Below are 15,455 nucleotides of genomic sequence, written 5' to 3' on the forward strand. Positions count from 1 at the left end.
CCCTGTCCACCACATCCTCTTCCGGGGGTGCTGCAGCATAGTCAGAGCAATCCCCTCAACTGGACTGCCTTATCTCTCGCTCCTGTGCCTGCCAGATTGTACAGTGGACTGTTCTCTTCTGCCCCACATCCCATTCAGATCACATATACATCATTAGATGTGTAGAATCTTAATTTAACTCAACCTACTCCACTGCCCCACCCAAACTCATTCCAGCAGGTACTACCACATGTCTAGCCAGGCTTGTGTCCAGCTCTGGTTCCATGCTCAATAGTTGGAGCTGTAGCCCAATCAGGGAGGTGTTTGATGGTATTTCCAATGGGGTCACAGGCTTTTACTTACTTTCTAGTAATTCAAATAACTTTTCTATGAGATTTCTTACCTCAATATGTCTGCTTAATTTCTTCATTATGATCTATTAATGTACAGTATTTGCATTTCCTGCTATTACAGGTTTCTTTTAATAAATAGCATTTAAACCTTAAGAATAAATCCTTGAAGTACCTGTGCCATAGCCTAGTGACAGGAATCTCAATCCGGAATCTCATATGGGCATGGTTTGTATCCCAGTGACACTGCTTCCATTCAGTTCCCTGCTTCTGGCTCCTGGTTTCATTATTGACTCCGTTCCAGCCATCCAAGCCACTTGTCTCCTGTATGTGTATATCTGATATTCCAATACAAATACATCAAATGATTTATAAAAAGAAAAAAAAAAACGTCTTAGACAATTTTTAAGAAACTGGGCCAGACTGACATGTAAATAGGAACCTTGCATGTATTGAATGGAATTCAATCAGTAACTTAAAAAATAGGAGAGTGTGAGAGAGATTTGAGTTTAGCACCTTGAAGTTAAAAGCACAGTGAACTATGCAGGGATAGTTCAGCATGACATACTGGTCTCCAGTTTCTTTTAATTTGACCTCATTTGTGGCATTTTTATCATCTTGATCAGTAATAATGACTTCTGCTCAGGAGCAGGTGACAGAAAATCTGCTGAAGCATACTAGATTTTTGACTTGTTCTGATATTCCTGGTACTCATTCTTTTTTAATATTACCGAGAACATCATGAATACACTTGTTGGAGGACTCCTGGGATCAGAATGTGCATTCATGTGGGATCCTGCATTACCTTGGAGAGAAGGAAATGCAATCAGCATTCTGCTACCAATCCAGATGCCCTGGGTCAGGGATGTCTCTTGTTGGATCAAATATCCTTCCTGAGGAGCAGTGGGAGAGGCAAACTTTACCTGATTTACAGGTGGTTATTATATCCCCAAGATCCGCGGATGAGAATCAATTTGAATGCCACTATGGGTCTCTTGGACAGTGGAGCTCTCCTGAGAAATCAGCTGTGGATTGTACTTGTCATGAAGTCAAGCTTATTGGTTTTCTTTTATCTGTTAACAAGGACTGAGAGCAGACAACCTGCCCAGGCAGACCTGCCTTGGAGAAATGAATCCACAGGTGAGACGAGTGGAACACAGATGTTCTCCACTGATGTCTGCGAGAAACCAGGAAAGATCACATTTTCCCTTGAGTGGATACTCTTCTAAAGATGACAGGCCAGAATTATCCTGCTTCTACAAGTGAAATGAGAATAATCAGCCAATACAGAGATGAGCTGTTACCATCTCCTCATTATAAACACATTTAGAGAATTTAGTTCACTATGGATTCAGATCAGAGGCTTGGCTGGGTGAGTGTCTTTCTTTGTGTCTTATGGGATGAAGCAGTTTATGTAAAGTTAAGAAAATTTTCTGTTCATGATATCAATCTTAGATTAATGAATTCAGCATTTTTAGGAATTACATTGAGTGGATGGGTTTCCAACATTATAGTTGTATTTATTTACTGCCTTAAATTGCAATTGAATATAGTATCATTTATTGTAGTATGTTTTCAATTTAACTTCTTCATTGATTTCAATTTGCTCTAATTTGATATAACTCACCTTCACTGACTCAGCATGCTTTGGTGATATTGAATAACGAGGATGAAGTTCATTTAAATTCAACCCAATGCAGAAGACACATTCGTTACATTTTTCTAAACTCACTACTTGGCAGGTTACTCTGGCTATCACCTCATTATTTAGTGATTTGTAGGTTGTCATTAGTGAAACTTTAAAGATGCACTTTCATTTCTTTCTTGTATCTACTTGATTCGGTTGATATTTTAGCAACTAACCTCTACACAGCATTTTTTTTGTTTGAAAACTAACATTTATGATTTCCTACTAACTTATCTTGCTGCAGTTTTTATCTCCTACTTTTCTCTGAATATTTTGTTTTGTTTTTTTCTCAATGGTTCTGGGAACTCAATTTTTATGATTGTGCATATTCTCATCATTACCTTTGATTTTTTCATTTTTCAACATTAAACAATATTTCCAAAAAACAGGTAACACATTGTAGTTATTCAATGCTGTTGGATCCTTATCTTCTTTATTCTTCTAAAATTTGTCCATTTTATTAAGAAAAATCTGAGTGCAAATTTTTAGTGGAAAAGATGTTTATTGCTTGATTCTGCCAGGTGACCCAATTTTGTCATTAAACACTAATAACCGACACAAACATATCTGCACATCAAAAGCTCTTGTTACATTTCAATAATGTAAATGTTGTCATATGTCTTCAAATGCTGCTTCGTATAAATATGAAAAATATGAGAGCATCAGGCGAATATTGGTGTGGGGGACAAAGAAAATATTGATGCTATCTATCCACCATTTTGCCAGTAATTTGAATGAATGGCTCATAATGTGTGAATATTGTAATACAGTATAACTATCATTTGTATTAGATCATTTCACCTTAAACATATTACTAAATGTATTGATTATGATCATTCAGATGCAGAAACAGTCAATCATTTATTCAGTTTGAAGGTGATACACAACTGTTTCTGCTTTACTAGAGTAAGCTTTGGAGAATGTTCAGCATCCATTTAATCTACAAAGCATTGATTCCTATGTTAACTCAAGGCATGTCATGTGGTTGTGAAAGGGTGCTGTACTTCTGCACGTTTTTTCTGAATGTGAGTGATTTTTGCTTCAGTTATTTATAAATATATACACACATGGATGTATGTATTTAGAGAAATTATGTCAAAATGTTTGAGAAATCAAATTAAAATCATATTGCTTTGTTGCAGAATTTAAAGATTATAAAAGTTTCAAAAAAGATGTATACTAATAAATTTTCATGTTATAGATTAAGTAATGCAGAAGATTTCTATAAATAATTTTACTAAACATTCAGAATTTATTAAAGTAGTGGGTACAATAGAAATGATGGTTTTTGCATGATTTTCATTTAAACAAAGATTTATAGCGACATGCGATCTCTGTTTTCTTTCATAGGTGTCTGAAGTATTTTCAAATATACTGATATGAAAAGAATATCCAGTAATGTTATCACTGAAACATGTGTATTTTTTCCAAGCTGGTATTGGTATCTTAGCCAATACCTTCCTCTTTGTCTTCCACATCTTCACAATCCATCAAATTCGTAGGCCTAGACCAATAGACATGATCACTTGTCATTTGTCTTTTGTCCATATAGTGATGCTACTTACAACTCTAGATATTTCATCGGCAGATATGTTCAAATCCCTGGGATTTCCAAATGAATTAAAGTGTAAAGTTATGCTCTATGTGAGTAGAGTGTCTAGGGGTCTCTCCATCTCCATCACCTGTCTGCTGAGCATTGTTCAAGTCATCATTATCAGTCCCAGCTCCTTCTACTTGTCAAGATTTAAACAGAAACTCACAAAACATGTTGTCATTGCTTTCTTCTGTATTTGTTGCTTCAGCCTGTGTTCCAATAGCAGCATGATCATCAATACTGTAGCTCATTCTAACAGGACCAATCTACTCAATGTCAGTAAGTACTGCTCACTCACCACTATAAATTCCATTGTCAGGGCACTATATCGCATGCTTGCCTTGACCCAGAACATCTTCTTTGTAGGAATCATGCTGCTCTCCAGCATATACATGGTGATTTTCTTATGTAGCCATCAGAGGAAGTCTGAGTACCTTCACAGCATGAGCATTTCCCCAAGAACCTCCCCAGCAAAAAGGGCCACCTGTACTGTCCTAGTGCTGCTGAGTTTCTTTGTGATTATGTATTGTGTGGATAGTATTATCTCATTCTTCTCAGCTGTATTGCGGAAATATGAACCCGTGGTCCTGGGTGTGCAGACACTGGTGGGAAATGTTTATGCCACTGTCAGTCCTTTGTTGCTTACTGGCTCTGACAAGAGAATAGTTGACATTCTGAAAAAAGTAATCAATACATGCCAATTATTTCAAGAGTTGGTAAAGTAAGTCAGAAAGATAAAATATATCATTTGTGACATATTCAAACATCCAGAATTTTTAATGTGATACAAACATGGGAAATTCTACTATTATCTCTTTTTATTTCCACTTTGTCACTACTGAAATCTATATGCCTGACTTCTTTCAAAGATGTCCATGTATTGAAATTTCTTCCTCTTCTACTTTCTAACTTTGTCAAGGAAAACGTTTTCAGAGTGTGCTTATAAGAAGATCGTTAGAACACCTAAATGTTAATCCTACTTACTTCCAAAAAAATCTAAATTCACCTTTGCTTGTTGAATGCTTAGTAATTATGTGCCTAATTCCAGCTTTAACTACTCTGTATCTGTTATATGATAATTTTTATCTCGCCTTTGACATTGTATAAGGTTTGGGAAGTGTTTTTAATTTGCTATGTTTCTTTCTCCTGGATGGAAAACTGTATAGATATTATTTAAATATTTTTCCTAGATTTTAACTTTTTGGGCCTGACCTGGCTAAAGCCCTCACATTACACACACCTGGGAGCACATAGGCTTGCTGCATCATTTCCTAGCAGCCCCACTTCCCATCCAGCTTCCAGCTTCTGGCCTGGAAAATGATTTGATACCCTGCAACCACATGGGAATTCTAGAAGAATCTCCTGAATCCTGGCTGCTGGCTTCAGATCAGAACAGCTCTGTTCAGATCAGAACAGCTCTGGCCATTAGGGCCTCTTGGGGAGAGAATCAGCAGACAGAAGATCTTCCATCTTTCTCCTTTTCTCTCTGTATATCTGTAATTCTAGTATAAATAAGTAAATATTTTTTTTTAATTTACTTACTGACACTGTACATTTTGGAAACGTCCACAATATAAAATACTATAATAATGTCTTTAACTTCTTTGTATATTTAGAATATAATTTGTAGTGTATTCTAACTTTCACTGAATGTGATGTATTTACCCTAACTGTGCTTAAAATCACAGTTCAGCAGTCTATTTAAAATGATTTTATTTGGGCCCAGCACAATAGCCTGGTGGCTAAAGTCCTCGCCTTGTGTGCTCCAGAATTCTATTTGTGTGCCAGTTCATACACAAGCGGCCCACTTCCCATCAAGTTCACTGCTTGTGGCCTGGGAAAGCAGTCAAGGAAGGTCCAAAACCTTGGGACCTTGCACCCAGGTGGGAGACCCAGAGGAGGATCCTGCCTCCTGCCTTCAGATCAGCTCAGTTCCAGCCGTTGCAAACACTCGATGAGTGATTCAATGGGTGAAAGATCTTACTCTCAATTTCTCCTGGTCTCTGTGTATTTGACTATCCAGTAAAAATGTAATATATATTTTAAAATGATTTTATTCATATAAAGTTAACAAACTGAATCTATTCTCATGAGTATCACATGCTTTATGCTGAATAAATCCACTATGTTTCAGTAATTTACTTCTTTTCAAATATGCATTTGAATCATATGGTTTCATATAATTTTGCATTAATTTTCTATATACATTTCATTGACATACCTGATTTAAATACCACTCCCAAGTGAGAAGTTTATGTGGTGTGGAATTTTATTCTGTTAGTTTACTTACGTGTGGAAAATAACATACTGATACTCAAGTAAGGCAGATGTCTGCTTCTAATGTTTGTGTTAGTGAATTTTAATTCCTTTTCCCTCTCCAAACTTTATAATCCAAATAAAAAACATTTGTAATATTGCTGAAAAATCTCTGAAGAATTATAAACTTGCTCCTTACTTTAATCCCTTGTCCAGATCTTTTATTTGGTTTATGTTTTCTTTTGATGTCCTCAAAACTCCCTTCCAGCTTCTTTAGGCATTTTAGTGAAGCTACTGGATTTTGACAATTTTAAACTTCTACACTAGAAGTTTGTACTCAATATAACATTTTTCTCCAAAAAAGCACAATTTCTGAAAGCATGCAAATGACATTTCAGATAATGTTCTGAACAACCCAAGCATATTTCAAGCAAAATATTTTTTTCATTTACAAAATACTTCTCCAATGTGGACTCGAGTATGATAATTTGTAAAATATGATTGTTTTCACAGCATGTAAGTAATTTCACATTTTACACAAAGTTATTTCATGTTACACTGAAGTATTAAGTTAATACTGTGGAGGTTATTCATATGAATTCAGGACTTTATCTTCAACCACCATTTCTCTTCATTAGCCTTCTCATCTGTGTACAACATAATCTTATAGGATGATCTAGCCAAATTTTGTGTTACATAAATAATCTCAATGAAATGTACATGTAGACACATGTCTCTTGTGATTTAAGTTTACTTGATGGTTTCTGTTGTCTTTACAGTGCTGAGAAAATATCTGCTGGAATTCTACTGTGAGGGCTGCAATGACAGATTTTATACACAATGTGTCTTTCTAAGTAAACACACCTGATTTCAAAATTTTGCCCACTTTATTCTACGCTTTGGTGGACAAGTTTTTAAATAAATTGTTTTGCATTTGGTTCATGATTAGCACTGTTGTCTTTCCCGAAACAATGATCACCTTGGAAGTGAGGAGGTGAGGCTATAATTATGCCAGTAGTTATCAGTAGTTAACAAGTTAACTTGGGTATCACACTGGACTCTCTCACCACCCTGAGCACTTTCCAGAGATTTCTAGTTGTAAGAGCACACACCATTGGATATCCATATAAAGAGTGTAGTGTAAAGAAATGAAAGCCAACACAGAAAAAACACCAAGAAATGTTTCTACACATGCCTAAGCATTAATGTATTAATGTGAGAACCCAGAGCAAGGAAGACAGTATGAAGTAACTTAATATTAGTTTCATACCAGAGTTTGAAATGGCTAATGAAATGCCTGGAGATTAATCCCAGAAAATGATCATAAAATTAATGCACAAAAATATATTGCTGAGATGAATAAATCTAAACCCTATGTGGATGCAAAATTTTGCTGAGACAGTTATGGAAGGTATATCAATCTGAAATACTGCAAATGAAGTATTCAGCAAGTGTAAAGTACATTGGCAATCCTTAAATATGCTTTTGATGAGACATTTGATGAACACTCACACATCCAAGGCTAGCTAATCCTGGGCAAGTGAATTGAAATTAACTTGAGGGAGAAAGGAATATGTTCTCAACAACTGATGCTGAGAAAATTGGGTTTATGCTGCAGAAGTATGAAACAAGTCCCTTCCTTTGTAACTACAAATATTAAAGCTTACTAAGGATATAAATCTGCAACCAGATGCCATCAAATTCCTTGAGGAAAATATCTGGGAAACTCTGCAAGACATAGGTATAGGTAAAGACTTTCTGTAAAAGACCCCAGAAGAATAAGCAATTAAAGCAAAAAACAATGGCATCTGCACTGTAAAAGGAATTGTCAACAAAATACTTTCAATCTTTGCAAATAATGGAACATTAATATCAGAATGTATGAACAGCTCAAGAAGCTCAACAACACAACAGCAAGGAATCCATTACAAATGAGTAAAGACTAGTGTAGGAACTTTCAAAGCATGAAATATAAATGGCCAAAAAACACCGTCAGAACTGCTATTTTTAGCTAATGCGTATATGTCATTGGAAATGTGATTTCTAGTCTTACAAAATTTTTCTAGTGTTTATGATTGAGGTAACTAAGGTTGTATAAATAAATTGTCTCAAAATTATATGCATATCTTTAAGAAAAGGGAGAAAGTTATTCTTATTGGATTGAAATCAACGAAATCAGTGGAGTGAGAGGAATGGGATTGTCTATCGTTAATGTGAAACCCATAAAATCTGTTCTATTTGCATGAGTCAATATTATAAATACTGTCATATTTATCCAATGTTCCTACTTGAGTGGATTGGTGGTCGTACCACTTTTTAGTTCTGGAAGATTAGGAAAATTTATCCTGGGGAAATAAACTGGATTTAAATTATATCTGCTGCATACAATTTGACCCTGGGGACGGGCAGTGCAAAAGAGGCTTGTTGGAGCACCTAGACCCTTCTTAGCCTGCATGCACCGTGAGGCTCATGGGCAGCTCAACACCTCAAGATTGGGAGCTCTGTAGATTCTTGATCCAGATGGCCAGGACAACAAGAGTGCCGGCCCAAGCCTGCAGGCCACCAGGCATCTTTATGGGGGTTTGAGGTGTGGTGCATGTGAGACACAAAGACTCACACCCAGGTGAGGAAGGACTACAGAAGGAACATCACTCAGAAGGCCACTGTACTTGCAAGTAAAGGAGGGGGCTGAGCCAAGTGGTTGGGTGGAAGGAACAAAAGGATCATTAATGGCCAGACTGAATCACCAGCACACGTGGTACACCTGAGCTGGGGTAGCTAGCATCACGACCACCAAGCACTACTCCATTGTGCACATGAAAGCTAACTCTGGGGACTTACTTGGCAGGGTTGGATCACAGTACCCAACAGTGAGAATCTTGCCCCTGCGGAACTGCAATCTCCGCTGGTATGCACAAGATCTGTGGCTGGGAACAGGACTGGTTGTGAGCTCAGGGAAAGCACTGACTGGGTTGGGGTTCCCAATGGTGAATGCAAAGGCTAGAATGGAGGCAGCATTCTGGAGTGGACCTGGCTGCAGTCTTCTTTGGCATGATGTGGACTGGATCTAGCGAGCCCAAGACTGGACAGGCCAGCATCACTCACTGGTTCTCGTGAGAGTTAGACAATGTCATACAGAAGTGACTGGACTAAGTCTGGGCTCCTTCTGAATCCTATGAAAGCTGTGTCTGGGGCTAGATCATTTATGACTTGGTTGTAGCACCCAGTAGCACAAATCAGAATACTGACTGGACCATTTGGGCAAGGACAATTTCTCTGCCACAACAAGAGGTGCTAAGTTATTTCTGGCCAAGGACCCACTGGTGTCTGCAAGATCTGACACTGGGTGTTCTGATAGAGGAGTCTGGAGAATTCCTTTGTCAGGACACAGTCCCTGCAAACGAGTGCAAGAACCACAGCAAGGAGTAGTTCATACAATGCTGGGTTACATTACCTACCAGACGCATATGGGTCAAGTCAGGGGATGGGCTAGGATGGGCCAGTTCATAATATTTATTGGCAAATCTGAGATTCAGTATGTGCTTGATTGGACCCTGCTTAAGCTGCAACACCAGCCAGTCCACATTAAGGATGCTGAGGTGTGCTGAGCTATGCCACTCTGGGTGAGATGGGTACCAGATCCTTGTGTTCCACGGGTGGGTTGTGTAGCTGGGCCTACAGGCATGGTAGTCACTGGGTCTGTTGGTCTTGGGAATGTGGGTGTCAGGTATGGCCCTGGTGACATGGCGTGGGTCTCTGAGCTAACCTACATGGTGGGTGTCAGGTTCTTCAGCTGCAGGATTGTGGAGTTCTGCCAGGCATTACATAGCCTGGATCCTTGCATGTGCCTACATGAAACTATGAAAGTACCAGAGGAAAACACAGGAAACACAACTCTAGATATCAATATAGGAAAACTGATTTGGATAAGACCTCAAAGACGTAGGTAATGAAATGGAAAAATATGCTCCTGAGATTGTTTCAAACTATGAGGCTTGTTATCATAGAACAAACAATATACAACTGCAAGAATGCCAGAAAATGTTTTAAAGCATTTATTTGACCAATGCCTAGCATTAGAATATATATTCAAAGCAATTCAGCAAAATCAAAATCCCCCTAAATTCAGCTAACAAATAAGCACAGGAAATATATTTGAATTAATTTATTACTTAAATAAATGAATTTATTGCATAAATAAACTATATAAATATATAATCTCATATAGATGTGCATGTGTGTATATAAATAATAATAACTTCAAATGGAAAATGAACTGGGGGTAATTTTTTATCTGTGGCACCAGCAACCAATATCATAACTGGTTATGATCCAAACCATTGCTTTTCCTGGAAATCACAGAGGATATTTCAAATCTTTGAGCCCCTGCACCCATGTGGGAGAGCTAGAGAATTTCCTCTTTCCATGATTTGAACTGGCTCAGCTCCAACCATTGTGACCATTTCTCACTCAGTTCTGAAGTTCTTATCCCACAGGTCATTAGTGGCATGTACAAGGCATTTGGACACAAAAGCATGTGCAGCAAACAAGAGGTACAGAAAAAAATGGTAGAGGATCCAAGGGGGAATGGGCTGAATGTGGCCTTCAAGATGAACAAATTTGTTGCCCAAATCCCTTCAATGTCAGTTATAGCCAAAAAAAACCCCATCAGCTTTGTGAATTATTTCTGAATCATTTTGACTGTAAAACCTGTCCTTGGAATTTCATCACCAACACAAGGTTTCAAAAATAGATTCAAATATTTAGTCTGATCGTGAAATGAATTTTTTTTTCTTTTCTCTACCATAGTTCCATTATAAATTATTGTTTTCAGAGGAAAAGGAAATTAGTCCCAGGCTAGAAGTGATGTTTCAGCAGATGTTTTACTTGCTGTTGGAAATATGCTGTGGGAATTCTTACACTTCTGGTCTATCTTCAATACATATATGCTGCAGACATTTTAAGGTCTAACTGCAATTGCATTTAATGAAGTTTAAGAATAATTGAGTAATGTCCTGATCTTAATATCAGTTGTGTGGTAATGTGGAAAATGTATAACATCTCGAGTACATTGTTAGAACTCTGATATTTTAGTTGTAAATACCCATAATTACCATAGAGACAAGAAATAATTAACTTCATGGGATTATTGCAATAAATATGTAAGGCATAGGTGAGATGAATTAAAAGTAAGTTTACTATGGCATAAAAAAATGTCAAAACCCACAAATACAATGGACTCTCAAAGAGATCATGAATAAAACCTGTTATTTTAAAAGCATGCATTTCAATTCATTTTTTGCTTCACTACTATGTCAATTAATTCCATAATGATGTAAATTTTTGCTGATGGTATGTTTCAATTGACTGGGATGATACTCTGCTGGCTCTGTCTTCAGACCAGAGAGGGTATACCTAAGAAGCCAGTGAACTTGACTGGACAATAAGATGCTGGACTCAATGTTTGGTATACGCTTTCAATGGGGGATTCTCAACTGAACTTGAGCTGTGGTTATGCAACAAGGTGGAGGAATCCACCATGGTGGGAGGGTTTGGGGAGGGGTGGGGAGAACCCAAGTACCTATGTAACTGTGTCACATAATACAATGTAATTAATGAAGTAAAAATAATAAATAATTAAAAAAAACAAACAAAAAAAACAATTTAATTCTATTTTTCCATGAAAATTTTAATGTCCTTTTTTCTTTAAATATTTACTTGATTCATTTTTCATTGCAAAGTCAGATATACAGAGAGGATGAGAGAGAGACAGGAAGATCTTCTATTCACTGATTCACCTTTCAAGCAGCCAGAAAGGCCGGAGCTGAACCAATGCAAAGCCTGAAGCCAGGAGTCTCTTCCAGTTCTCCAACATGCGTGCAGGGTTCCAAGGCTTTGTGCCATCCTCTACTGCTTTCCCAGGACACAAACAGGAGCTGAATGGGAAGTGGGGCCTCCGGGATTCGAATTAGCACACTTATGGGATCCCAGTGCAAACAAGCCGAGGGTTTTACCTGCTGGGCTGCCATGCTGGGCTTGATGTCTTCTTCAAATACAGTCCTTGAGAACAGAGAAAATAATCTTTGATTTGTATCATTTTTAAAAGACATGTCTGCAGCAACCAGAGCAGTAGAAACCATGATGCTGGAAGAAGTAGGGACAGTTATAGTAATAATTATGTACATTAGACTTTAAAAAGTCTAAAGAAGTCCAAGACTTCTTCTCCATATTATTCATCCCTGTCGCACTATTTGTTATATGGTCCATTATAGAATTTTCTTTATGATATATACACTCAGACCCTAATACCAACCACTTTTTAAAAATACCTCCTTATATTCTTAATTGCTATAATAATTCTAGTCACAGCTAACACCTTATTCCAACTTTTTGTTGACTGAGAAGTCGTAGGTATCATATCATTTCTCTTAATTGGTTGATGATATGGACGGACAGACGCCAACACCGTAGTCCTACTAGCAATCCTATATAACCGAATTGGTGATATTGGCTTTGTTTTATCTATACCATGATTCCTTATTCATATAAACACATGAGAACGTCAACAAATTTTCTTACGAGGAAAAGACAACCTAACCCTCCCACTCTTAGGCCTAACCCAGCAGCCACAGGAAAATCAGCACAATTTGGCCTCCATCCACGTCTACCAGCGGCAATGGAGAGCCCAACTCCTGTATCAGCCCTACTACACTCTACCACCATAGTAGTCGCTGGTGTATTCCTGTTAATTCGATTTTATCCGAACCTGGAGTCTAACAAACTAGCCCAATATCTAATCCTATGCTTAGGGGCTATAACCACCCTATTTACAGCCTTATGTGCCCTAACCCAAAACGATGTCAAGAAAGTTATCACATTCTCTACCTCAAGCCAAGTAGGTTTAATAACAGTCACAATTGGGATTAACCAACCCCACCTTGCTTTTCTCCATATCTGTACTCACACATTCTTCAAAGCTATACTCTTCATGTGCTCTGGATCAATTATTCATAGCCTCAATGACAAACAAGACATTCAAAAAATAGGCAGCCTATTTAAAACCATACCATTCACATCATCAGCACTAACAATTGGCAGCCTAGCCCTAACAGGCAAGCCTTTCCTAACAGGATTTTACTCAAAAGACCTAATTATTGTAGGAGCTAAGGTCGTATAAAAACGCCTGGGCTCTATTATTAACTCTTATTGCCACCTCCATAACAGCCATCTACATCACTCACATAATCTTCTTTGCCCTACTTAATCAACCTTGCTTCCCACCCGTACTTATTATTAATGAAAATAGCTCCCCTTGGGATTGGCGGCGTGGTCTGGTGGCTAAGGTCCTTGCCTTGATCCCATATGGCCGCTGGTTCTAGTCCTGGCAGTTCCACTTCCTCTCTGTCTCTCCTCCTCTCAGTATATCTGACTTTGTAATAAAAAAAAAAAAAAAAGAAAATAGCTCCCCTTAGTAAATTCAATTAAACGCCTGCCTTAGGGCGCATCTTTGCAGGCTTCCTTATTTAAAAAAATATTCAGCCCTTCACAGTACCCTAAATAACCATACCACTCTACATAAAAACAACAACCCTGAGGTTACCATTCTAGGCTTCTTACTAGCAAAAGAACTCAATCAACTGACACTCCCACTAAAACTAAACCCCCACTCCAAAACATTTTACTTCTCTAACCTACTCAGCTTCTTTCCCACACCTATACGTCACCTAATTCCTTATATTAGCTTATTATTCAGCCTTAACACAGCAACCACTACCCTACACATAACATGAACTGAAAAGGCAATCCCCAAAACAATTGCTAACATCCAATTAAACATATCATCCCTAATCTCAATGCAAAAAAGGACAAATCAAACTCTACTCCCTAGCATTCTTGATCTCAATTACACTAGCTATCTTCATTCTAATTTAAAACCCTGAGTAATTTCAATTACAACAAAAGTACTGACAAACAACATTCAACCCTACAATATTAATCACCCAGCATTGCTGTATAGAGCAGCTACTCCTATTGAATCCTCTCATACATAACCACACTCCTGCCCCCAAATACACTTAAACTCTCAGAACCCTTTAACTCAAATCCTCAACCAACAGCCCCATCCTCTATAAGCGAGCCTACTAAGACTAATTCCATCACTAAACCTATAGCCAATGCCCCTAAGACTGTCACATTCGATCCCCAAGACTCAGGGTATTCCTTTGTAGTCACTGCAGTAGTATACCCAAATACCACCAACATACCCCCTAAATAAGCCAAAAATATTATTAATCCTAAAAATGATGGCCCATACCTTAAAATAATCCCACAACCCATACCCCCTCTTACAATTTAACCCAAGCCCGCATAAATAGGTGAATGGTTGGATGAAAACCCCACAAAACCCACAACAAATATTATACTTAATAATAACACACAGTATGTCATTATTTTTGCATGGATTTTAACCATGACTAGCGACATGAAAAATCACCGTTGTAGTTCAACCACAAAAATTTAATGACCAACATCCGTAAAACTTACCCCTTAATAAAAATCATAAATCACTCCCTCATTGACATTCCAGCCCCTTCAAACATTTCTGCATGATGAAACGTCGGTTCATTACTAGGTCTGTACCCAGGTATCCAAACTAGCACCAGCCTTTTTCCAGCTATACACTACACATCAGATACACTAACAGCATTTTCATCAGTTACCCATATCTGCCGAGACATAAACTATGGCTGAATTATCCGATATTTACATGCCAATGTTGCATCCATATTCTTTATTTACCTGTTCCTCCATGTAGGCCGAGGCATCTATTATGGCTCCTATACCTACTCAGAAACATGAAACGGCATCCTACTACTATTCGTAATTATAGCAACCACTTTTATAGGTTATATTTTACCATGAGGCCAAATATCATTTTGAGGAGCAACTGTAATTACCAACCTCCTATCTGCAATCCCCTACATCAGCATTGACCCTGTCCAATGGATCTGAGGAGGTTTCTCAGTTGACAAAGCTACTCTAACCCGATTTGTCACCTTTCACTTCATCTTCCCATTCATCATTGCCGCCTTAGTAATAGTCCACTTGCTGTTCCTTCACGAAACAGGCTCAAACAACAATGCAAGCATTATCTCAGAAGCAGCCAAAATTCCCTTTCATCCCTACTACACAATCAAAGATGCCCTCCGCTTCCTACTCCTAATCACTCTACTCCTCACCCTAGCTCTATTCTCCACAGACCTCTTAGGAGACCACGGCAACTACGCCTCCACTAACCCACTTAACAACCACCCCATATTAAACCAGAGTGATATTTCTTATTTGCTTATGCTATCCTCTGGTCCATTCCCAACAAACTCGGGAGTGTACTAACCCTCATCCTGTCAATTGCAATCCTAGCCATCATACCCTTCCTTCACACAACAAAACAGTGCAGTGTAAAATTCCAGCAATTAGCCAAGTCCTGTTCTGAATCCTCGTGGCCGATTTACTGACACTTACATGAATTGGGGGACAACCAGTTGAGCACCCATTTATTAATATTGGTGAGTTAGCATCATTCCTCTAT

At 38.1% G+C, this 15,455-nt stretch overlaps 1 protein-coding gene across 1 annotated transcript; it reads left to right on the forward strand.

Moving 5' to 3' along the window:
* Positions 1–3,414: 3,414 nt before the first annotated feature.
* LOC131481730 (vomeronasal type-1 receptor 90-like) lies at positions 3,415–4,335 on the forward strand. The gene has a single exon (XM_058671862.1). It carries the CDS (start codon positions 3,415–3,417, stop codon positions 4,333–4,335), a length of 921 nt encoding a protein of 306 aa, XP_058527845.1.
* Positions 4,336–15,455: the final 11,120 nt, after the last annotated feature.

Source organism: Ochotona princeps, chromosome 13 (assembly GCF_030435755.1).
Source record: "Ochotona princeps isolate mOchPri1 chromosome 13, mOchPri1.hap1, whole genome shotgun sequence".
Classification (NCBI taxonomy): domain Eukaryota; kingdom Metazoa; phylum Chordata; class Mammalia; order Lagomorpha; family Ochotonidae; genus Ochotona; species Ochotona princeps.